This window comes from Lycorma delicatula, chromosome 1 (assembly GCF_047948215.1).
Source record: "Lycorma delicatula isolate Av1 chromosome 1, ASM4794821v1, whole genome shotgun sequence".
Lineage (NCBI taxonomy): Eukaryota > Metazoa > Arthropoda > Insecta > Hemiptera > Fulgoridae > Lycorma > Lycorma delicatula.
In genome coordinates this window covers 150,362,993-150,388,114 of record NC_134455.1, presented here as the reverse complement: position 1 = coordinate 150,388,114, position 25,122 = coordinate 150,362,993, and the positions used below count along the sequence as shown (strand labels likewise).

The following is a 25,122-nucleotide window of genomic DNA, read 5'->3' as shown; positions in this document are numbered from 1 at the left end:
TGATTATTAAATGTTTCATTGAACAATTCACAAATTTCATTATACGACCTAACACTATCACTAAAGTCCCTCATCATTAAAAGTGTGATCCTCTCCTGTTCACTAAGTGACAAGTTGATAGCAATGTTGTAGCACAAAATAATTAATTCATCCTGATCCCTGAAGGGGAAGACACCCTCCATCCCACCTCCACTCCTAGCCCTTATGGGCTTTACCAGAGGTCATTTTCGAAACCTTGGCTGTTGACATATTCCAGTCTGCCTAGGCCAGGATACCACCAATGCGAATTCCACGAGTGACATTCCGATTGGTGTACTACTATTTAATGAACTAAAAACTAAACACATCTTATCGAGTCTTAAGTAAGGCTGAAAGACATAAACAAAACAAAGGAACTGAACTACCTACACGTAGAAGGTAAAGGTGAGTTCAACCCACAACACAAAAATATTACACGGAATAATAAGAACACAGCAACAATGAAACAAAACAAAACAAAGGACAAAAACATAATTTATAAAACAAAGAAAAAGTAAAAAAGATGAAAATAACAAAAATGGCTTACAAATGCAGTAAAGGAAAACAAAATCAATTATCCAATTGATAACAATTTGCAACAATTGATATCCAATTTGCAACAATGGTCTCTTACCATTGATGAACTGATCAAGATCAGGTCCACCTGATCAGCATTATTGGGTGACTATTTACTCATTAAATAACCTTTTGTTAAAAAATATTTTTTTTGTAATCTTTTAAAATTTAAATGTAACTTTTAAAATAAATTTTAATTATTGGATCATTTTTTTTCATTCAATTTAATTTCATTGTACTTAACATGTACACAAGTACTTACATACTTCAGCTTATCAGACTTGTGCCCCTCCTAAAGTGGGGTTAAAATATTTAACAGGAAACACTGTCTAATCCATTTACTACTTTTCTCTTTAACGGCCAAATTTCAAAGTTGTTTAAAACCAGTTTTATATATTAATTTTGTTTAAATTGTTCTAAAATAAAATTACTGTAATTGTACTCTGTTCATTAGTACAAAATAAAACTGAATCAACATTAAATATAAATATTTTTCTACAGTTAAACTGTAACAAAAAATAGTTAAAATTTACGTTAAAACAGTAAAGCATTTTAAAGAAGGCAATATCAAAAAGTTTTAAAGATTGCAAACAATTATTTCTCTTACATTTTCATTTAAAATAAATATTTTCAGAATACTGCCCGGCCACTTTATACAATAAACATAATTGATAAAAACAAACACAATCATTACTAATGATCTAAATATCAATAAAATATTCAACTTGCCTATGCAGCAACTGAAAGGCTACTGAGGTAAATTTAAATAAAACATAGTTAAATAACCAGGATTAGACAGGCATATCAATATATGTATAATAATAGTTTTTTTAATATTAATTAGAAAATACATGTTGTTTAGTGCCTTTGGGGATTTTTGTGATGAGTGACTACATTAACAAAAAGTTGTTGAGCTTTTCAAAAATTTTGTCTACATACACAAAATGATCAAGAGAATTACAGAAAAGACTCTCTAAGCTATACACAGTGACCCACTGGGTTGGTCTAGTTGTAAATGCATCTTCCCAAATCAGTTGATAGTTCAGTGTTCAAGTCCTAGTAAAGGCACTTTTATGCGGATTTGAATACTAGATCATGGATACCGGCGTTCTTTGATGGTTCGGTTTCAATTAATCACACATCTCAGGAATGGTTGAACTGAGACTGTACAAGACTACACTTCATTTACACTCATACATATCATCCTCAGAAGTATTACTTGAATGGTAATTCCTGGAGGCTAAACAGGAAAAAGAAAGAATCTATACATACTGCTAGGGAGAGGTTCAGGGTTTTAAAATATGGTCAAGAATTTATCAAAGTGATGTTTATCCAGGAAAGCAGTCGACACCAAAAAACAATATTCCACAATGCCCAATTGAATGATATGGAGAAATCAAATCGACTTTGAAAGGTAGCAGAGCAAACTGGTATTTCTGAGTGTTTATATAAAAAAAAATTCTAACCAATAACTGGAAATGCTTCTTGCTACCACCAAGTTCATTTTGAAACTTTTAACACGCAAGCAGAAAGACAATCATGTAGCAATCTGTCAGGAACTTTTTAACTGAACAAATGATGATGAAATCTTGTTGATAATAATAGAAGAGGTGATAAAAGATGATAGAACAGGTGATGAAACATGGATTTATGGTATGATGTGGATACCAATTCCTGGTCATTGCAGTTATGTCAGAAAATCTTCACAAAGATCAAAAATGGCATGCAAAAGTAGTTTAAACAGGTGGTGTTAACAGTATTTTTTTGGCATCAAAGAACTGTTCACCACAATAAACAATACTAATGCAAGGCATACAGTCAATCATCACTATTACCTATAAATCATTAGAGGTATCTGAGAAAATGTAAGGAAATGTAATGGCAAGCAAACTAGCCGATGTGTTGCTACTAAAAAATTTGTAAGTTTTGTAAAAAAAATATTTCTTATGGTTATCTTTCTTACCATACTACATCCAATCTAACCCAAGCTGGCTTTTTTTATTTCTAAAATTAAAATTGTCATTAAAAGATCAGATGTTTGAGAACAAATTCCAAAATAGAAGATTCAGAGAATTCCCTGAAAGCTATTTCACAAACTGCTTCTTGAAATAGAAGGGATGTTGAGAAAAAGTATATACATGGCAAGGATATTAATTCTGTAAAAAAAACATTTACAGTACTGTTGTGTGCTTACCACAGATAGTTTTTCCACATAGGCAAATATGATTATATCACCCTCATCATAGGTAATTTAAAAAAATTAATTTGTTTTCTTTAAATTTTCTGGTAGGTGCTTCAGAAGGGGCAGGTCCAATTCCTGTCCCTTTATAGGTTACTTTTCTACAGATGTATAAAAATCTTATACATTGTTACTGTTCACAGTTATTAAAAATAAATAAATAAGTGCATTTAACAGTTAACACAACACAAGGGTTGCCTAATCAATGCATATCACATTTACACTGGACTACCTCTGAATCGCCATGACTTAACATTTATATTTGAGCAATTATAGAAAATAACTTACTTTATAAAAAAACTTTGGATAAGATACAATGAAAGATACTTTATTGGATAAGATAAGGGAAAGATACAATGTCAAGAAATTGCTTAGCTAGAAGAAGCTTGTAAAATCATTTATTTAGTTTTGACAAACAGATATAACTTCACATCATCAAGACATGATAATGGCAATTGAGGGTTAAAATGAGATACATCATGATTCTCTAGCACCACTGCAAAACTACATATATTCTTGCAATTTATTTCCAAAAAATTCTGTGCTTTATGTAATTTTTAATAACTGATTACAAAAATTTAAGTTTCTGATTTTTAGTGTACTTTATAAGTACACTTGTGAACAAAAACTTAACAAAATCAGAAATGACATTTAAGTCTTGGAATAAATAACAGAATGTAATATATGGCATACAGAATGTATGCATAATGTATACCACAAATGTTCGTACTTCAAATACACTCATCTACATCAATAACAAATGTTCTATGACAGGAAATTGGATGGGAATGTCACCTTTCTAATTAAGAGGCAATTACCCCTTGTACAGCATAGTAGGCTAATTAGACATATTAGCCTTCTGCAATAATATTACATTAGAGTTAGGTTAAGATAGGTTAGGTACTTGTATTATTGTTGAGTTTTTGAGAAATAATTTCTTACCATTTAAGAAACAAATAATTTGCTATTTTAGTAGACTATCAACATTTAATTACATTTTTTGTTGGATTTTACAAGCTAAAAAAAAAATCATTAAAAAATCTAATTGTCAAAATTTAACTATCAATAATGACCTAATTACTGAATTATAATTAATAAAATATGAAGTCTACATAAATTGCATATTCTATTCAATCTATTCTACAGCTAATTATTTACCTTTATCTGTTTCTCCAGTGCAGAAAGAACTTCCAATCTTGCTTTATCTACTAACATTTCTTGATTACACTGAATAGAAGAGTCTTTGATATTAGTTTTTTCAACCTACACCAAAGTGAAAACACAAAGCATAACATCTACACATTAAGGAAGTTAATTAAAACAACACAATATTATAAGGTGTCATAACGCTTTCAAAAAAGCTATTAGTATAACAACAATTATTAATTTTTTAAACATCTTACAAAATGTTATGTTCAAACATGTTAAACGTAACTTATGAAAAGTTTAATCACAATAAGTATCTTCCTCTTATCACATCTAGGCTGTATTCGCTATACGTCAAGTAATTAAACCTTAACTCTAACTAATAGTCACGTTACTGTACCTCACAAAATTATGTAATCTAAAGAAATAAAATAAAAGTATTCATACTGTCAGGAAAAAAACTCCTTTAAACTCAGCAACCGCATTCGAAGATTTATTAGTTTACATTTCACGCACATGAGGGCCTCAATAGTCTTACAATTGGACGGTTACGGCAACTAGCGCAGACTGTTGATAAATAATGAAACTAATAAATAGCATTGTCCGTATGTACTGGCAATACTAAGTCGTGGATGAGTTTTCTTTGTTGGTTGGGTTTCAGTTAACCACACATCTCAGGAATGGTCGACCTGAGACTGTACAAGACTACAGTTCATTTGCATTCATACATATCATCCTCTGAAGTAATACATTAAGGTAGTTTCGGAAACAATACAAAAAACAAAGTTCTGGCAAGAAATTTTAGCAAATAGCCGAGTCGTAAAGAGCTACCAGAAATGCACGCTTGAATAGTTTTAATAACTGTCAGCATAAAAAAAAATGTATCTTTTAATCAGTTAAACAACAGAAGACTTTTGGAACGCAAGAACGTACGGTAATTTTTATTCCGTACACGTTTATTTTATGCGTATAGCAACTTAAAAAAAAAGAATCAAATTCGACCACAAGTACAGACCGGATAAATAATGGTATAAGTTTCTAGTCCGATGAAATGCGTTAACGTGAATATATTAAGTGAATTAATTTCTGTGAAAACTAAACAAGTACTACACATAGATAATATTTTTGAACACTTAGTTCATCTTTCATACAAATAAATTGTGTTTAAATTTGATTAAAAAATATATTTTGATCATAGAAATAAATCATAGGATTTTGTTTATTTAATATCCTAAGTTTTAATTGAATACTTTGTTACAAGCTCCTTTTTCGGTGATGCTTTCATGATTTAATTTACTTATAATTTTTTCTATGGGCAATATATCATTACATCAAAAGTAAACATACTTGTGCAGAACAGAGGACCAAAGTAAGTTATCGCAGTACAAGGAATCAAGAATTTATATTTGTAATGAAAATAAATTATTCAGTACAAGGATAAAATGGTGTTTGTTCACATTAAAGGGCGCACATTAAAAGAATGTAGTTTATAACATAAGTTTTAAAATTATTTTCAAGGTTGATGATAAAAATAATTTTTTTTTTGAAAGTTATTCTTAAGGGGCTTAATGTAGATGGTATCCTCACATTGCAAAGCACCATAGTGTAACACACACAGGAACCACAATGAAAAGGTAACATGATTTTCTAAAATTTTAAAAATACTTGTATGTATACTAATCAAAGGAGCTTTTTTGTAACTAAGCACCATTTTCATAATATTTTAATGATATTGAATAATAAATATTTCTTAACAAAAATTAAAATTATTGAACAAGTCGATTTTAGTCATATATTTAACAACCTGGTAACTCTACTGAAAGAGGTGCTAATAACTTAAAATGGTTCTTGGCAAGAAAAATTTCCATTACTTTTGCAAGTGAACAGTTTAACAATTTCAAAGTGTTATCCTATTTATTTGGTCTTTGTGAAACATTTTTAATTGATCTAAAACAACCTTGTTGTTTATTCTAAGAAAACATAATAAATTATGTGTTACCTGAATCTTTTAACATTTACCTGAATATGTAGGCACATCAACAAATACAAATTCAGGAATATAGGTGGAAAATATATATAAAATGTTGAATTGTGGATAATATTGACTCTAGGGAAATAAATAAATTAATAAAACAAAATAATTTCCCAAAAAAGAATAGCATTGGTACACATAAAAAAGTGTATATGATGAAGAAAAAACTTTGTTTCAGGCACTCTGAGTAAAAAAACTTCATAATTTTTGGAAGCCCAACTACTAAATGATTGTCAAGTTATGGTTAATTGTAGCTCTGATGATCCTTTTATTTTGGGCAAAATCTAATTTCAATGATGAGAAATTTTTGTGATGAAGTTTCATAATGGCAGGGATAAAGAATATTGACTCAAAAACCATATACACAACTGCAATGCAATGAAATAGTTTCAAAGTGATGATGTTAATTAAAGAATTAGCTTTAATTACTAATACACAAACACTTACTATTCCTTTTAATGTGATGAATCTTTCTGAAATGATAAAATTAATACAATAAACAGAATTTTATGTAGATTGGCATGTGAAACTGATAGGCCCTTATTATTGTAGTCTTATTTTAGACAACAGATACATGGACATTTCTGGTTAAAAAAAAAGCTTGCAGTTTTGTAGTAAGTGGAAGCAAAAATTAGTTGTTTTGATTTTTAATAACTTAATAAAGTCAATTTATCTTTTTTTAACAATGAAAGAAAGATTACCATCTTCGCAAAAAGTTAATTAATTTTGACCTTATCTTGTAGAAAATGGGTTTCTGCTGTTTCTAAAGATTACAAAAAGTTAAATAAATCATTTAAAAATGATCTTAACTAAGAAAAAGTATGGATTCTACACTCGAAAAATAATTATGCTAATTACGATTCCCTGGTTTATCAAAAAACTTTATCCTAGTCTAAGGCAACAAGTAACGTTATTAATGTTAAATGAAATTTTTTAGAGGCAAATAAATTTAAAATAATCCATTTTAATGTGAACAAATTTATATAGTGGAATGGTTAATAAATAAATAATAATAGTAAGAGGGAAGACAAATCTGAAATATTTAAAAGAATAAACAGCATAAAGAAATTCTACGAGGGTTATTTTTTCAAGGTCCGATCGATTGCGAAATAAAAACCCGTGCAAAAATTGGATGAACCTTTGCGTAAATGTGTTGCGCAGCGTCCCTAGTATGGCCTTTAATCACGCCGCGTCACTTCATTTAGTTCTGAATACGCAGCTAGCACGTAATAATGTGTGAAGTGCGTGCGGTAATTTGATTTCTTCAGGCTGAGGGGTGTAATGGAGCTGAAATTCATCGACGAATAAATAATGTGTACGGTGAAACTTCAATGAGTGACAGCAAAGTGCGACAATGGTGCAGGAACTTTAAAGCAGGACGTACAGATGTTAATGATGCAGGCGGTCAGGGAAGGAAGCGAGTGTCAACCGATGATCTTGTTGAGCGGGTGGATGAGGCAATTCGAGAAAATCGTCGGTTCACAATTTCTGTATTGAGTGATTTGTTTACTGAAATTTCAAGGTCAGCTCTCTACACCATTGTGAGTCAGAGACTTTAGTACCGCAAACTATGTGCATAGAAACATGGCTGAAAACACAGGCGGCTCCGTTCTATGACGAGGATATTGGAAAGTTGGTACTACGCTAAGACAAATGTCTAAATCGCAGGGGCAACAATGTAGAGAAATAGTGCAACTATGTAAGTACTTGTTACAAATAAAAAAGTTTTTATTTTCACTGTGGTTTTAATTTTGTGACCGATCGGACCTTGAAAAAAAGATAATCCCCGTACTTGTTGAAGATAGTCTTAAGTGTTTTTTTCCACTATGACTATGTTCATTTCTAAAAATAGTGCATTTACATTTCTAAAATAGTATTCTTGTGTAGAGACAGTTTTATATTAGGAGGTACTACCATATTTTTACAAAATAATTGCTTATTTTGTTAGTACTGAAATCTAAGTTTGGCAAGCTCATGGGTGTTCAGAGATAAATATTATTTTAAATTTAAGTTTTATCTTAAATGTTATACGTATGAGTCTGGACATAAAGATACAGTTTGCTTCTCTAAAACACTGAACAGGTGTTTAGAAAAAATTCAACTCTTGGCTGATAATGCAAAAACAATGATTGCTATTACATAGCAGTCATCTACTCTGCAGGTCTGAAGCAGTCATTGGTAATTGCTCCACCACCTGTTTTTATTCATACACATCTATTTTTAAATATATTTTCTCATGACAAAAATGATTTTACATACAGACTGTTTGGTTTATGTACAAGACAAATTCCCAACATACATATCAGTAATTGTGAATAAATCACTTGCAGAAAAGATTCACCTTCATCCAAACATATATATTTACAATATTTTAATAAATAAATATTTTAATAAAATTACAGCAGAAATAATCTAATGTTTATCATCACTACCTGTTTTAGGTAGACTTCATAAGAAAGCTACCTATTGTAATGGGTACCATGATTCAACTTCCAGAAAATTTTGAAATACCTTCGTGTTTCACATTCCTCAGACCCCAAAACAATCGTCAGTTCAAAAGTTTATATGTAGATATATATTGTTACCACATATATGCCTAAATTAATATCGGTGGACAAACATGATAGCAGCTCAGATGTCAGCTGGAGCACAGTACATGTATGCACTAGTACAAGCATCACTCCTGCCATGCAGATAACCATGCAGTTCTTCCACCATAGCGGTGCTGTGGCCCCACCACTCTCAGGCTCCAATAAAAGTATGCGCACAAGAGTAAATTTTTAATTCATTGTCGACCACAACCTGGAGAAGACCAAAAAGAAGATGGAAGAAGTTCCCTGGCCGCCTCAAAGTGGGACCTCTCGGTGGATGGCAACATCCCTGCCAGAGTAGAAGGCCTGGCCGGTCCACCGAGGGAGCTGCTGGATGCAAATGCTACCTTTCCGCTTCAGCTCACCAGGCTTCAATCGCCCTGGCCAGCAGACTCAGCAGCAGGAACTGGCCTAGCATGGGATCACTTGGAGAGAACTGCCTTGGCTGTGCCAGCGAAAGACAACTGACGCTAACCCGACACTGCGGGGCTCTGGAGGCCACCACTGCCACTGAGGGGAAGCCCAATCTGATTTCAATGGACGAGCTGCAGCTCCCCGACTTCGCTGGAGACCAGCTTCCAAACCCAACAGCTCTTCTTATAGCTAACACAAAAAAATGGCTCTTTTCAGGGCTACCACAAGGTTATAAATTACGAGCTGTCGAAGCCATTCTATGACAACAGCTCTTTTCAGGGCTACCATAAGGTTATCAATTACAATGAGCCGCCGAATCCAATCTGTGACAACAACAGCCCTTCTCAGGGCTACTACAAAGTTATTAAGTGCCATGTGCTGTTGAAGCCATTGGACAACAATATATATATTTCACTTTCTTGTAAACAAGACAACTGCCGTAATTCTGCACCAAACTCTTTCAAATTGATACATAAAATCTCGACCAAATTCTAGGTCGAGTTTGGTTATGGCAAAATCGGACCATGGAGGTAGAAATGGGAGGCTTTTTTGAAAAAAAAAAATTGCTGTAACTTTCTCATTAAGTAAATTATCGAACTGTTTAAAGTTCCTACTGTTCTTTGGATAAGGGTCTAAAACTTATCTAAGTAAAGTTTTTCGATATCACCAGCCATTGGCCTAGGGGTGGAAAAATGGGTTTCAAAGACAAAAAAGTCATACCTCCCTTAATAGGTACAGTATCAAATTGGTATAAAGTGGCTGTTAGTGCTCTAAACATTACCAAAAACTATTGTTTTAAACAATTTTTGACGATCAACCCTTACGGCAAGGGATGACCAAAACGTTACTGAAATTGTAAGAGGATAGGGATTCACAAATGCTAAACATATGAAACTTTTTTTCACATGCAACCATTGTTGTATTAAGTAAATTTGATGTTTTTCTTAACTTATGGTGAAAATCTTTTTTATCCCTTACTTAGCACTGATGAAATATACCTCCGCCGTCCAGTGTGCCAAAAGAGATTTTTTAAATCTCTATATTGTAAATATAATTTATAAAAATTTTCACCTTTAAATTACATTAAAAATAAAATAAAATGTAATATACTTAATAATTAAGAAAGATTAAAACTTCAAATTTGGGCAGATATTTTGCAGGCAATGATATAAATTAAATATAATAATTTTATTAGTGTAGTGCAGAACTTTAATAAATAAGATTAAAAAAATCAATATTTCTTATTACAATAATTTTTTTTATCATAGCTGATCATCAGCCATTATGGAGGTGCACTGTGATGCTGCAATTTAGCTTCAAATTTAGTTACAGATAATTTCTTTTAACACCCATGTTCAATACTTATAAAGACTAAAAGTTCAAAAAAGTAATGTTTAAGGAATATAAAACAATAGAAAATAATTGCATAAAACCACACCAAATAAAAGAACAGTAACAGGATTAATAAAAAATGTTAAATCTGACTTCTGAATTTACCCTACTCAAATAAATCAGAAACCAACAACAAAAACTCTAAAACAGTTGCGTAACTGAAAATAATCATTCTTTTTTGTGATATTTATGTACTTCCCCAGGTCTTTTTTTTTACTCAAGTGGGAGAAATTTGTCAGGATTTTAACATCTGAAAGCACTTCCTGATGTCACTAATTGTAAATGAACAGATGCATTGATTTTTATTTTACTTATTATACCCAAGAAATCTAACTAGAATTTGAATAGGAAATGACGATTAATACGATCAGGCCCACTGACTTGTTTTCATAAATATTTTAAATTCTAAACAAAAATAAATTTTATTCTGAAATATTTATATCAATATTGAGTCAATAAGTCTCTCTGTATTACCAATCTTTAAAGAAAAAAAATCTCTCATAGTTTACTGATAACAAGGAGACACTCACTATAATATGGACTTACCTGCAGTAATAAATTTCGTCTTCAACCTAAACACTTCTTAGAACTAAGATAATGAATCATTATTATTATACTTTTACTATTTACAAACTTAAAAGTTATATTCTTATTTGCCTTTCAGATCAAATGAACCATCACTGATTCACCTAATAATATCTCTAATAATAAGCCTTAAATATATGAAGCAATAAAACTCATGCTTTTATATTAATCAGAATCACAAATCTGTAGTGTCAGTTTGTTATTTAAAGCAAATGATACCTTAAACAAATAAATGGATAAAAAATAATAACATATAAAATGCACATAAACAGGATTTAATAATCTAACCTCACGATATGCCTTTTCTAATTCTTCTGCATGAGCCTTCTTAATCTCTTTTATCAGAAGTTCATGCTGAAGGTGCACCTTTTGTAGTATACTGTTCTGATTTTCAGTAAACTCTTGCATAATCCTTTCTTGATCAGTGAGAAAATTTTCCTAAAAAAAATATGTAAACAGTTTCTGTGCAAGAAATTAATAACTTAAAGAAATTTAGTTTATTTAATCATACTTACACATACACAAATAGACATGTTCATATTCATTGTACACAAGCTATTTAATTTCTACTAAGCATGGCTATGGTGGGATAAAGGCATTGGAAAGGAGCAATATAAACATGGTATTACTTTACAGTATTCAAATTGTTTAAGATTTCAAACATGAACACCTGATAAACTTGACCAAATTATTTATACAGCTTCTTCAACAATGATTGCACGGTTAGTAGTAATAATCTTGTCAGGAACCCTATAGTTCAAGGTTGAATAGCATAATTAATGTTATATTTATTGATTAATGTAATTTTTTTTTTCCAAATTTAATGTGTTTGTAAATTTCATTAGTTGAGTCTATGTCTATGTAGTAGATGAAAAATTTGCATTCTGTGGTATACTTTACATGTATATTCAGCTTCTATCAGATGATAGCTGAAGTTAATTCTACTGTGCAAATATTGTATATGTTTTTTTTTTTATCTGTGGGTAAATATTTACTTATTTTGCCCAATCTAGTACCTAATGCAATCATTACAATTTAAATAGTGTAACATTTTATATATTATTGTATATTGTCACTGCGACACAAGAGTGCGAGAGGGCAGGTGTCATTTCTCTTTTGACGCTACACGGCAGCGCAAGTCGCCTCAGCTAAATCTACGTCGGGCCTTCCAAAGAGCTACCAGGCGTGATGATCAATCCCAGCGCGACCTCGCACATGAGTTGTATCTGTCGGGCCATCATGATTATAAGTTTGCCATCAAACAGGCGAAGAGGCACTCTTGGAGGTCACTCTGCGAAGAGATTGACCGAGATGTGTGGGGGAGATGGCTTCAAGATGAAGCCACTCAAGTTGAGGATCTCGTCACCACTCTGTTCCCAAGGTCGGCTGATGCCCCATGTACGGAAATTGTTGCGGACGATTATTATATACAGCTTCGACGTTTGGTGTGGGGTTTCACAGCGCTTTGCTGTTGGCCCTTTCCTGTGGAACCTTGTGTACGATGGGGCACTAAGATTACAGTACCCTGCAGACGATTGTTGCGGATTGTTTTATTGCTTCCTTTCTGTGACACAGGTGAACTACATGCAGCAGTGTGTCGGATGAAGCAGCACAAAAGCCCGGGACCGGATGGGAACCCGGTTGAGGTTGTCAACCTCACTCCTGAAGCTGTTCGTGCAATGAACTTCATGCTCTCGCATGATTACATCCCTGCAGACTGGAAGCTTTTCCGGCTTGTTTTCAACCAGAAGTCTGGAGTTCCTGGATATACTCCTGCGTACCGCCTGCTATGTCTTGCAAACAATTTAAAAAGTTATTCGAAACGCTACTGATGCAGCGACTACAACATGAGTTGGATGCTGGAGGCGGATTGATTCACCGACAGTTAGGGTTTCGACCGGGTCGCTCTACGATTAACGCAGTCGACTACGTGATATGTTTGGCGGAAAGAGAAGCTAACGGTACTTGGCGTTCCAGGAGTATCACTGCTGTGGTATTGTTTGTTAAAAACGCATTTAACACTTTGAGTTGGACATCTATTTTTACAGCACTCAATGAAAGGGGTATCTTGCCATACCTTAATAGTATAATTCATAGGTAACTGCAAGACAGGAAGGTCGTCTACGAGCTAGATGGTTGCAGACAGCTTCGACGTTTGGTGTGGGGTTTCACAGCGCTTTGCTGTTGGCCCTTTCCTGTGGAACCTTGTGTACGATGGGGCACTAAGATTACAGTACCCTGCAGAGGTTTCGTCTGTCGCCTTCGCTGATGACTTGGCGCTTATTTTCGCTGCCGAGACGGAGGCGGACTTAGTGCTATGGGCCAACCTGTCGATCGCCCTGGTTGATGCCTGGCTTTCTAAGCACGATCTGTACCTGGCCCCTCAAAAGGCTAAGAGGTGATATTGGCTGGGAGAAGGCGTCTCGCACAGATCCGCTTCACGGTTAAGGGACATGTCATCGTTCCAGACGCTGAAACAAAATACCTGGGCATCTGGCTGGTCTGACAGTGCTCTTTCTCCGTGCATGTCCGTCAGGTTGCACACTGAGAAGACTTTTCGGAATCTGAGCAGACTACTTGGCAATGTCGCAGGCACTAGATCCTCTAAGCGTAGGAAATACTTCTACGTCATGTCCTCCATCATATTGTATGGAGTGCCGGTGTAGTGCAAGGCCTTAAAGACAGCGAGAAATAGGTGCCTACGCCAGAGGCAGATGGCGTTGAGGATCTGTGCTGCGTACAGGATCGTCTCCGCTGAAGCGGCCTTCCTTGTGGCTGGGACGCCACCTATTTGGGAACTAGCGTTAGATGAAATATACGCAGGATCAGACAGGCAGGCTGCATATGATGTTCTACTGGAGAGGTGGCAAGCACGATAGAACACCGCTACGACGAGCGCTTGGACTCGACGAATGATTCTAGAAGTGGGCCCTTGGATCACCCTTGAAACAAACCTCCTGGTTTGACGAGCTCACGCAGTTTTCGACGGGCCATGACTGCTTCCGGCAGTACTTGTTTCGCTGCAGAAGAGCGGACGACAGCTTGTGCCCATACAGCGGGATCTGGATGACGTAAGAGCATGTGGAGTTCCACTGCCATAGATAAGAGAACATGCGGAGGGATTACGTTCAGTTCGGCCTCTTGACGACTGAGTACATCATTCCGAGGATGATACGAGATGAATGGACATGGAACGTCATCTCCCGCCTTGTGGGCAAAATTATCCGTCGCAAGAGGTCGGGGGCGTAGATTGGTGGACCGCTCGTATGCGAAGCCGCCTGCAGCTGCGAGTTGTCGTTCATTCGATGATGAGGCCCCTTTGTCAGCGCTTACCCGGCCCTTCTGAGAGCCCATTACTGTGTCCTGTGATGACAGCAGCACGTCCTAGGTAATGCCTTCATGGGGGGTACCGGGGCATGTTATTTTTTGCGGGAGGTTTTTTAGCGAGTCCCCGTTTAGCGGGTTTTTTGCAGGAAACCTCACACACCCAGTAGTACGGCCTGCTGGGCGTCTGACAGTAGATTTTTTCTACTCCCGCTGAAAGAAAAAAAATTATGTTATATTGTTACATGTTTAATAATAAAATCCCACATGAAAGTTTGTGGATATGCATAGATACAACTCAGTTTACTTCTTATGCTGCGATACAAATACTGTAAAAAATACTTCATTACGCTGCAGGACAATAAAATATAAATGAGATATACCAAAAAAAATATAATATTTTAAGGATATATTACTTTTATCAACCACTCATCTACAGCAATAAACTGACCTGTTTTTCTTCCATTTCTTTTCTTAATAATCTTTCTTTTTTACCAAAAATTTCCAACATTTTATCACGCTGCTGAACTAGTTCAGTTTGAACTTTTTCAATTTCTTCTTGTCTGATATTTTCAAGTTTTTTCTGGTATTCTGCTTCAAATTCCACTTTTATGGTGTTTCTTAACTTATCTTCAATAGTAACCTGTTGTATGAAATTAAGTTATTTTAACAGTATTTAAAACATGTTTTAATGAGCAATGTAATTTAAGTTTTTATTATTACAAATATAAAATCTCACAACTGAAATGATTAAATTAGAAATAATTTTACTTTATTCATTGAGTAATTGCATGATATTTACAGTTCAGCAAAAGCTGTTAGAATTGTTAACACAGAATTATATAGTTAATATTATATATATATATATTTATTTATTCCTAATGTGTATCTCTTCAACTAATGAACAATAATCAACCCTTCACATGGCCCAATGAGATGAGGATGACATGTATGACATGAAATAAGGTGTAGTCGTACAGATTAAGGCTGAACATTCCAAGTTGTGTGATTTATTAAACCACAACCACCAAAGTGCACCATAATCATTACTACAGTACACTGTTTAGTATTCAAAAAAGTTTCTTTTTAGGCTTAATTTATTATTTTTATAATTTTAATTATTTTGTAACTTTCACAAATCAGTTACACTAAATTGCATCTCAAAGTCTAAAATAACATATACCTTTAATAAAAATGCCACGTGCAGATAGTTAACTGTTAAAAAATCTGACTACAAAAAACTCACATTTCAATCATTTTTTTAATAAATTAATTTAATACATGTATGTAAAAATTTAAATAAATAATATTTGTTTAAAAAAAAATCACATGATTCCAAGAGAAGATTTTAGAATGGAAGTGATTGTAAGGACTTTAAAGAATAAACAATAATCTAAAGTTCTTTTTTTTTACAAATATCATATTCACACTGTCATTCTTGGGATGGAAGAACATCCCAAATTTCAAATTTTTAAAACATCGGAATTTAGCACTTTTCTCTATAACCAGAAGTTCTTTTTGTCAGTTCCAGTTACATTTGTAGCAATTAGAAATGTTAGTCTTTCTTTTGATAATTTTCCCCCTCCAAACACGTTTTGTCTTTAAACCAAAGGGTTCTTTCTGGTGTCAGTTAAAAAAAAGACTGGATTCATCAGCATTATAGATTTTTTCATCCGATCAGCCCTCTTTTAATTTTGGCCAAATGGTTTCTAGCCATTTTTCTGACACACCAGCTGGAGCTGCTGCAGCCTTGCTGCTTATTATCTCCGACACAATATCGTGATCCTGATGGAACCATTGTATCCAAGCTGAAGTTATTTATGTGGTTTATCAGATTTTTCAGAAAAATCGTTCATCTTAGTTTGCAATATAGGGCTGCTAATAGGGATATCACTAGCTCTCTGGTATTTAAACTACTTTAACAGCGCTTGGTCTACATCATTATCTTGACTAGGCCGTAATTTTTTTGATTTCATAGAATTTATTTCAAAATTTTTCTTAATTTTTTCACGATCCTTCCAAATCACTGATATTGTTGAATGACCTACGCCTAATTCTTGGGCAATGTGCTTATTAGTTTCACCATTCTCTAACCGCCAGATAATGTGCACCTTTTCTTCTATTGTGAACTTTTTTTGTGAAGTCATTATTAAATGAATTACACAGGATAGGTAAAATAGAATACTGTACCCGCACAATATGATATGATCATAGCAAAAATTAATAACTGAATGTGGCTGCTTCAGTTTATAGTAATCTGGTACAGGAAGAAAAACAAAAACTATAGTATATATGAAGAATGAAAAAAGGAAAACATGACCCATTTTAACCGTCAAAATATTTCTGTAACTACAATGTAGATAAACTATGTTACTGACGAGTCACTTCTGTCTGTCATTATAAGCGATATGTCACTACAACTGATGTAATTATAAATTATATACATACTGTATTTATGTATCAACAGCATACCAAACCAACCAAAAGACAAGTTTTTAGTCACAACATACGATGTCACTATAAACGATACTTACTATATACATATATATATATATATATATCTAATATTAAATAATGAAACATAAACCATCAAAACACAGTGAATAGATAAGTTAAATTAACCATATTAATTCCAAGAATCGATTTTCGCAGGATTCCGCATCTTCAGTTGTTATTAAATTCTACATTATATTAAAACATATTTATTTATGGTTTGTTAATTTGTCTAAATTGCTTTTTTGAAAATTTTTAAATTTATTATGGAAAATATACAAATTCTGCGGTCCAGTACTGAAATATAACAGAATTTGCAAACTCATCCATGATAAATTTAAAAATTTTTAAAAACAATTTTGACAGATTAACAAACCATATATAATATAATTATAGAACTTAATAACTACTGGGCATGTGGGATCCTGCCAAAGTCAATTGTTGTGGGATTACTATGGTAAGTTTAACTTATCTATTTACTGTGTTTTGGTAGTTTATACTTCATTTAATATTAAATTTTATTAGCACAGTTGGTTAATATAAATATATATTAGCCAAAGGAAATGTTTTAAGCTGTAAAAATTTCTACTGATGAAATACTACTATCTCATTCACAAATATTGCAAGAACAATTTGAAGTTACTGAGAAAAAATAATAAAATTGTGTCAAATTTTGAGAGTATTAAGTAAATTTTTGTAATGTTCTTCATCTAACACAATTCATAGTTTTGCATTAGAATCTTATCTCAATGAAACTAGGTGAAGTTTAATTCAAGAACATTTCTTTTATTAAAATAATTAACAAAAATCATGTAGCATAAATTTAAATATAGACTATTAATAATTAATTAATAAATCAAAAAAATAAACAGTCATAAAACAATAAAAATGATTTCAAAAATATTAAAAGTATAAATCTTTCTTTAAAATTCAACTTTTTGAAATCAGCAACAAATTAAAAAGCAACCGACTACCAATAATTTCTTTTATTTTGACTTTGGCAAGATTTAAGGAATTGAGAAAGTATAAGTTCTGAGCATATTTTTTCATAAAAGTTTTTTTTGTAATATAGGTTAACAAAAAAAAAAAAAAACTGCCCATATAAGAAAAAAGCCTTTCGCAAGAACAGAAGAAGACAAGAAACTTGCATGCACCATTAATAAAATTTAAATAAAATGCAGACAAAATTTAAAGACTACAACTGAGCATAAGCTTAGGCTTATAAAGTAACATCAACTACAATGATCTAAATGGAAACCAACATCAGCTTAAATTTATACAGAAGCATCTATGAAGTGTACGGCCAGGCAAAATTTTCACATCACTGCTCATTGATTTATTAGCATGTATAAAAATGAGACTCCCAAGCTGTTTTCTCATCTCTCACTTTAAAATATAAAGATTATTATCAACAAAGTCTTTAATAAATATTCATGCTGACTGATTCCTGCTTGATACCATAACTGCCAGAATTTAAAAACTCAAAATCAAGAAGCAGACAATAGAAACAGGCAAATTATTATCAAATAAACTACATATCAACTGGCTCTTAACTGAAGGCAATATTGTAATGATTCTCCTAAATCGGCAATTGTGTGTTTAGTAACATACCTTGTACAAAATAGAACTAAACATCATGACAAACAAGTTAAAACATATCAAACCTTCTATGTAAACCTAATCTTCCAAGAAATTTTTATTTTCAAAAAATTTTTAATAGATTCCTCTTGTCTGGAAAACTAACCCATGGGATCATGATAGTAACTTCCTCTATAAAATAAAGAAGGAATTAACGTAATCATTATAGCAGGAAAGAGTAGTCTTGAACATAAATAAAATGAAAAGATTAAGTATGTACTGCATTCAGAATCTCCTCCTTTTTTTTTTACTTTTTTTTATGGTTTTCATGATTAATTTGCCAGATAAGCTTGAAACTAGTCATGGAAATATGAAATGGAACATTTTTAGCACATGCCTTACTGAGATCTGAACCTTAATGAAAAGCTGAATACTACTGCTCTGCCACACATATTAAAGTAGTAAATTTTAATCTGACTAATAAACAATAAAATACAATGGATGGCTGTTAAGACCTAAACTATTTTTTTTAAATTTAATTTGAGAATTTTTTGCAAAATTCTAGCTTGAAACAGTTTTACATGAATAAAATTCTATTTTAATTTTTATTACAGATTGTTTAATAAACAATTTAATGCACAGGTTAAGAATTTAATTTTACAAAATATCATTCCTATTACTCTAAACAGTACTAATCCACAATTTTCAGTCAGAATATTATTTTTTAAGTTAAAACCTAACTAGAGTCCACAAAGAATTTATATTGATCTGTTTATAAGGAATTGTATGTTATCAACGAAATAACTACAAGCTTGTACAGTGCATTCAGAAAGTTGCTGTGCACAAGAATCATGGAAGTCTAATGACGAAACTTTCTTATTACTTTATATTTTTATTTCATTATTTTATAAAAATGAATATTCCAATAATTGGAATGGTTTATAAAAGGTGTTGAAAATAACCTCCTCCAATATCAATGTCGCTGGACACATTTCTTCAATTTGTTTTCAAACATTTACAGCTGTTTTTTTCAAACAGCTGATATATTGGATGTCTCGTATGTAAGCTATTATTGTAGTTTTACTCTGCCAATTGTGCATGATCTTTGCAATACACTGCTTGTTTCACTGCCCCTCCTCCCATAGAAAGTAATCTGGGGGAGTGAGATCAGGCAGACATGTACGCCACAAACCCCTCAAAATAATTCGTTCACCAAAGACATTTCATAAAAAAGTCATTGACCTGTTAGCTGTGTGACTAACAGGTCACGTCATCTTGTTCGAACCAACCACGATTGATTTCCACTTCTGTTAACTAACTAATGAAGTTTTGTTAAAACAACACAATAACAATCAATATTTTAAGTATTTTCAAAAAAGAATGGACCCACAATATGTGTTCTATTCACACCAACCCAGACTCCAATCTTCACTTCATGTAGATTGTTTAGGTAATTCATGGAGGTTAGTTGTCGACCACAGTCGTGTATTTTGTGAATTAATATATACTCTCAAATGAAACCATGCTTCATCTGTAAAAAATGTAATGCTGAGGATACCTATGGAATTTTGGTCAAAACGTTTTAACCATTGACAATAATTTAGTCTTTAATTTAGTCCGATTTGTAAGTTTCAGTTCTTGAACACACATTACTTAGTAGAGGAAAAGTTTAGTTCTTTTCTTACAGCTTTATGTGCAGTAGCAAGCTTGATAGCTCACTACTGTGCTAACTTAGGCATTGACTTTGATGGGCATTTGGCCATAACATCTAAAATATCAAGCAGCTTTTGTTTGTTAAGTTTATTCCACTTCAATCAGCATCTTCAACAGAGCCTGTTGCCTGAAAACTTTTGTTAGGAGCTTGAACTGCATTGCACCGAGGAACAGGAGTACTTGGAAACTTTTCAGAAAACTTGTGCTTCACTAAATCAGTATAGTTGTCACCTTTATGAAAGACATGTCTAATGAGAAAAATATGTTACTCTACCAAAAGAGCCATTATGTTTCTCACAACTATTGATTCTGATTAACGAAATGAAACGAATCACATTCAATAACAAGTCAACAACTGACATCTTTGTTTATTAATGAGCAATGCCCAACAAACCTATAGGGCAACCAACCAAATGCTGAAAGAACAAAATGCACCTCATAATTCTAAAGCAAATGAACAGCAACTTTCTGAAATCACTTATAATAAGAGCTTCAGTATATATGACAATGATGGCAGGACCACTGATGGAACTAAGAACTAGACATTTACAGATACAAAAACTGTTTAATGCATTAGTAATTATCAGTACTGTTGGTTTTCTTTGTCATAAGTGGTTGGAATGCTAGATTAATTACTTTCAGTAATTAGCAACTAAAAGATGGAATCCTCAATGATATGCTACCACTTTATGTTTTAACTCTCATTTTCAATCTTATTTCAAGAATCAAATATTTTATTAGTTTTGTTTTTAATAAATAATTTCATATTTTTTTTGTTATCTTTATAATACACATTTTAAAAGAAACTATTTTACATTATAAGCCAGAATATTTTGAACCAGAAATTATTTTTCAAGGTTACCTGATGCTCAACATTTTTAGAATCTTCACAGCGATGATTACTTACATTATAATGTTTTACAATACTTTTTTTTAAAATTAAGTCAACCACCAGATGAACCTATAATCATCTACTCTTTTATCATATATTCGTTTATAATACCAAGGACCTTCTGGTTCCGGCATATTTATTAAAACTTGCAAAATAACCATTTTACTTGATATGCAAAATACCATTTTACTTGATATGTTTCATTTTTAAGTTCCTTTAAATAGCCTTAACATTCACAAATATTGAAGAAAATAGTTTTGTGCATCTTTCTGCCCACTAAAATTTTAACATAAATTTAATCATTAAAAAGCTATATAGTGTATATAAACAATCCAATTCTTTTAAAAAAAAACATGATTTCTTTTAATTTACAAATGATTACAACATTAACCATTAGAAAATGAAATTTTATACTTACAAATCTATATCAAAAAAGGGTAATATGTCCAATATGAATTTTAATTCATGTGCTTGAAGAATAAAAGATGTTTCTTTCCCAACATTTGGTAAACAGTAAGGCTGACATTAAAAATTTGCAGCGCAAGGAACTTTTTAGGCATTAGTCATTTCTGCATTTGTTCTGTGGATGAATAATCCATCATAATACGACTTTGTTGTACACCAAAATCAAAGAATTTTATGAACTGTTTCAGAAGTGACTTAATACATTTAGTTTATATTTTATTTTAGTTTATTAAAACTTTTTTTGTCAATTTACAACATCAATAAAAAAAAAAACTTATAAAACATTTTTCAATTATTTATGTTATATTTGCAGGTCATTTTTTTTTTATATTTGCATCATTAAAAGTCAATCAAATCAACATCAACATTGGTAACTTCTTAAAAACTTTATTTTGATTGTCCTTTGGAAACTAAAATAAATCTTGAGCTCTATGTGAAGCATGCATTAGATATTATGTTAAATTAACTGAATAATATAATGAAGAAAATGAGTATTTGAATTGTAGTATACTAATGATTTGATGAGGTATAAGAAAACATGTTAAAATTTTTCAGTTATACTTTAAGGATTATAACTAATAATCTGAGGGTTATAGAGGAAAACTGATTTGATGCATAAAAAATAGAATTAAATTCACCTACTTGTGTTTCAGTTATAAATCTTTCTTTTAACTTATACATCAGTGTAATGAGGGTACAGGCTTAGTCTAGTAACTAATATAGTCTTTAATTATGTACATATGTCTTTCAGATGTAGTTTAACCAATTCAGTACAACCTTTTCAGTGATGATATTTGTAATCTAAATGTCAGTGAAATATTCACAAAATCTGAAAAACCTTTACAGAAAATAAATCCAATCTTTTTACTATATTTCAGCTACTGCATGTATGCAGAAATCACTCACAGCTGAGAGTTTTCTTATACGACTTCTTTCTTGAAGTGATGGAAACATAACCATTAAATAGAATACAACGAAGCAAATCCCTATTATTTAAAATTTGTAAATTGAAATCCTTGTTTATACTCTATTATAATTGCTGGGATATTTAAAATGTATGTGTATGTAACATTTGATATTCAATGGCTACTTTAGAAGCCATCATGATAAAAAAAAAAACAAAATCACAAGTTTTTTTAACAATATAATTTTTTGTATCAGAAAATCTTTTAAAACTTGGAAAGTTAGATATTTTATGTTAAAATTTGATTGGATGACAACAGATGCACAACATGATCTTCTATAACATTAGTGTATCCTGAGATAGTCTTATTAAAATAACTTACACAAAATAATGCAATCTTAATATGTTATGCAAATTAATGCATGTTAAACACTAGAAACCCCTGATTTCTCTCTTCTTCAAAAGTTCTTTCTTTCTTTAGACAAACAGTGCAAAAATTCAAAATATAAACACTACAGAATATTAAGCTACCAATCTGTTTAATTTTTTTATTTACAAGCTATTAGTTAGTAAATTCTTAAAAACAAAAACAAATTATAATCCAATTACTTTTTTAGAAGAAATATTTAATAAAATAGAAATCTTTTTCAATAAAATATTAGTTCAATATAATAGAACTTCTATTTTATTTACTTATACACAAAAATAAAATCAGGAAGTTATAAGATGAACAAAATCTTGTCTCACAAAACTGTGCAGCAAACCAAAACATAACAGTATCATGATTCTAATTTCATTTAATTTAGTGAAATTCATCGGAGAAAAAACACTTCTCTTTACTTATAACACAAAAATGAAGTAAAAATAACTTTTAACACAAAAATTAGAAAATTGTGATAAAATGATAGATTTACCTAAAAATAAATACTTTTAGACAGTACATAACTGCTACATTGAAACTTCATCAAGTAAATGAGAAAAAATTATTTCATCAATGTATTTCTTCAATACCCAATAAACTGCCTGTTTTTTAAACTATTGTCATAGTGTCTCAAATCTATCACAGTATCTTCAATAATATGTTTACATAAACTGTACACCTCCCATCCTTTTTTCTTTAATTGCATGTTGAATACAATTTTTCCAAACATCTGCATCTACTCTATTAATACCTTCTAACAATGAGTGAACTTACATGTAATGTTATTACACCCAACGTAGCATTTGACTTGTGCCCATATTAATTATATCAGGTTAAAACTGTAATGGTATGGAGGAAGACACAACACTAAACAATCTTTTGATTTTGCAATCTCATCTATGTGATAATGAAAATATTTTTGTTTAACTGATATTTTTAAAAAATCTCCTTTTAACATATCTTTGATGTATGGGCTTTTCTTCGATTTTAACCATTTGGTAATTTCTGATTTTCTGGTTGAAGTGTTAGGAATTTTTTAAGTTTTCATGCAATGTTACGGGTCCATTATCCACTACTAAGATGGATCCTTAAGCAACCATATTTGACAATTTTTTAAACCACCATAAAATTGTCACCAATTATTTCATCTTGATACTCATGGGAAAATCAGGATTCAAATACCCATAAACCACTGTTTGAAAACCCATTTTCACTTCATACATGTGTTACTATTAATCATTTACCTTTTCCAGCCAGGGTTTTCACCCCAGTTGACAAAAATTACATAAAAGGGTCTTTTACGCTCTTTATTTCTTTATCCATACATGTCCTGCATTAACCAAGTTTCATCTACATATTAAATTGTCTTACCCTTTTCATGAGATCACTCAGTTTCTCTTAAATATTCCCTAAACCATGAAATAATAACTTCTGTTCAATCAATAAAAAACTGTTTTCTATAGATATGAAAATTCACTGATTTTAGATCATGTTGTACTTATAGAAAAATTTGGCAGTTCAGAATCAGTAATCAGAGCATTTAATGTTTTGTTCAAATTAGAAAACTCATTATTGAAATAAAGGAAGGAAGTTTTTCTGATAGCAGTTTTAGTAAAATTATCCAAATTTTCAATTGGTTTTATATGCTTTTGAGTTTTTTTAGGGCTAACATGTTTATCATCAATTTTGTTTCTTAATTACATTAAAATTGTTCTTATACTAACACTTGTTGCATTACTTGCTTCCCGAGCAATGTCTCTGACTGCAGTTTGAGGGTTACCTTGTTTTAAGGGTTATATATATATATATATATATATTGCTCTCTCTCTCACTCTTTTTCTATTTAGATTCTAGAACCACCATAAGGTATTACTACTTCAGACGATGATATGTATAAATGTAAATGAAGTGTAGTCTTGTACAGTCTCTGGTCAACTATTCCTGAGATGTGTAGTTAATATATACATTGCTGATTTTTTTTTTTTTTTTTTTTGAGCTACTTAAGGGTTTTCCCAGTTTATGTTTCATGACAGAATCGCTCACTGTTAAAACCCAATTGGCACAAAAACACAGGGTAAATTAAAATAACACTGAATAAAACTGTTATAAAATAGAACTATAAAACTGTATTATATCATGTACAGTAACACGATAACATAGACTAAAATACTTTCTTTCACTGAACTGAATAATGGTGTACAGCACTGCAAATGATGTTACCATTATTAAACATCCGTAACAAAGACTCAACAAAATTTTTAATTTTTATCATCAGCATGCCCCAGCACCAAACAAGTGATAGCTTACAGTTCATTATTATATGCATAATGCAAAAAACG

General features: G+C 31.7%; 1 protein-coding gene across 6 annotated transcripts in view; it reads right to left on the bottom strand.

The window, feature by feature from the left end:
- LOC142324100 (uncharacterized) overlaps window positions 1-25,122 on the bottom strand; it is a 363,200-nt gene that overhangs the window by 174,475 nt on the left and 163,603 nt on the right. For 5 of the 6 annotated variants that reach the window (XM_075364751.1, XM_075364759.1, XM_075364778.1 and 2 more), the window contains 3 exons: window positions 14,769-14,960; window positions 11,282-11,431; window positions 3,992-4,096 (listed from right to left, as the gene is read on the bottom strand). In XM_075364751.1, coding sequence (XP_075220866.1) covers window positions 3,992-4,096; window positions 11,282-11,431; window positions 14,769-14,960 — 447 coding nt within the window. The remainder of the gene's footprint in view (window positions 1-3,991; window positions 4,097-11,281; window positions 11,432-14,768; window positions 14,961-25,122) is intronic. The other variant, XM_075364785.1, reaches the window with a different exon arrangement.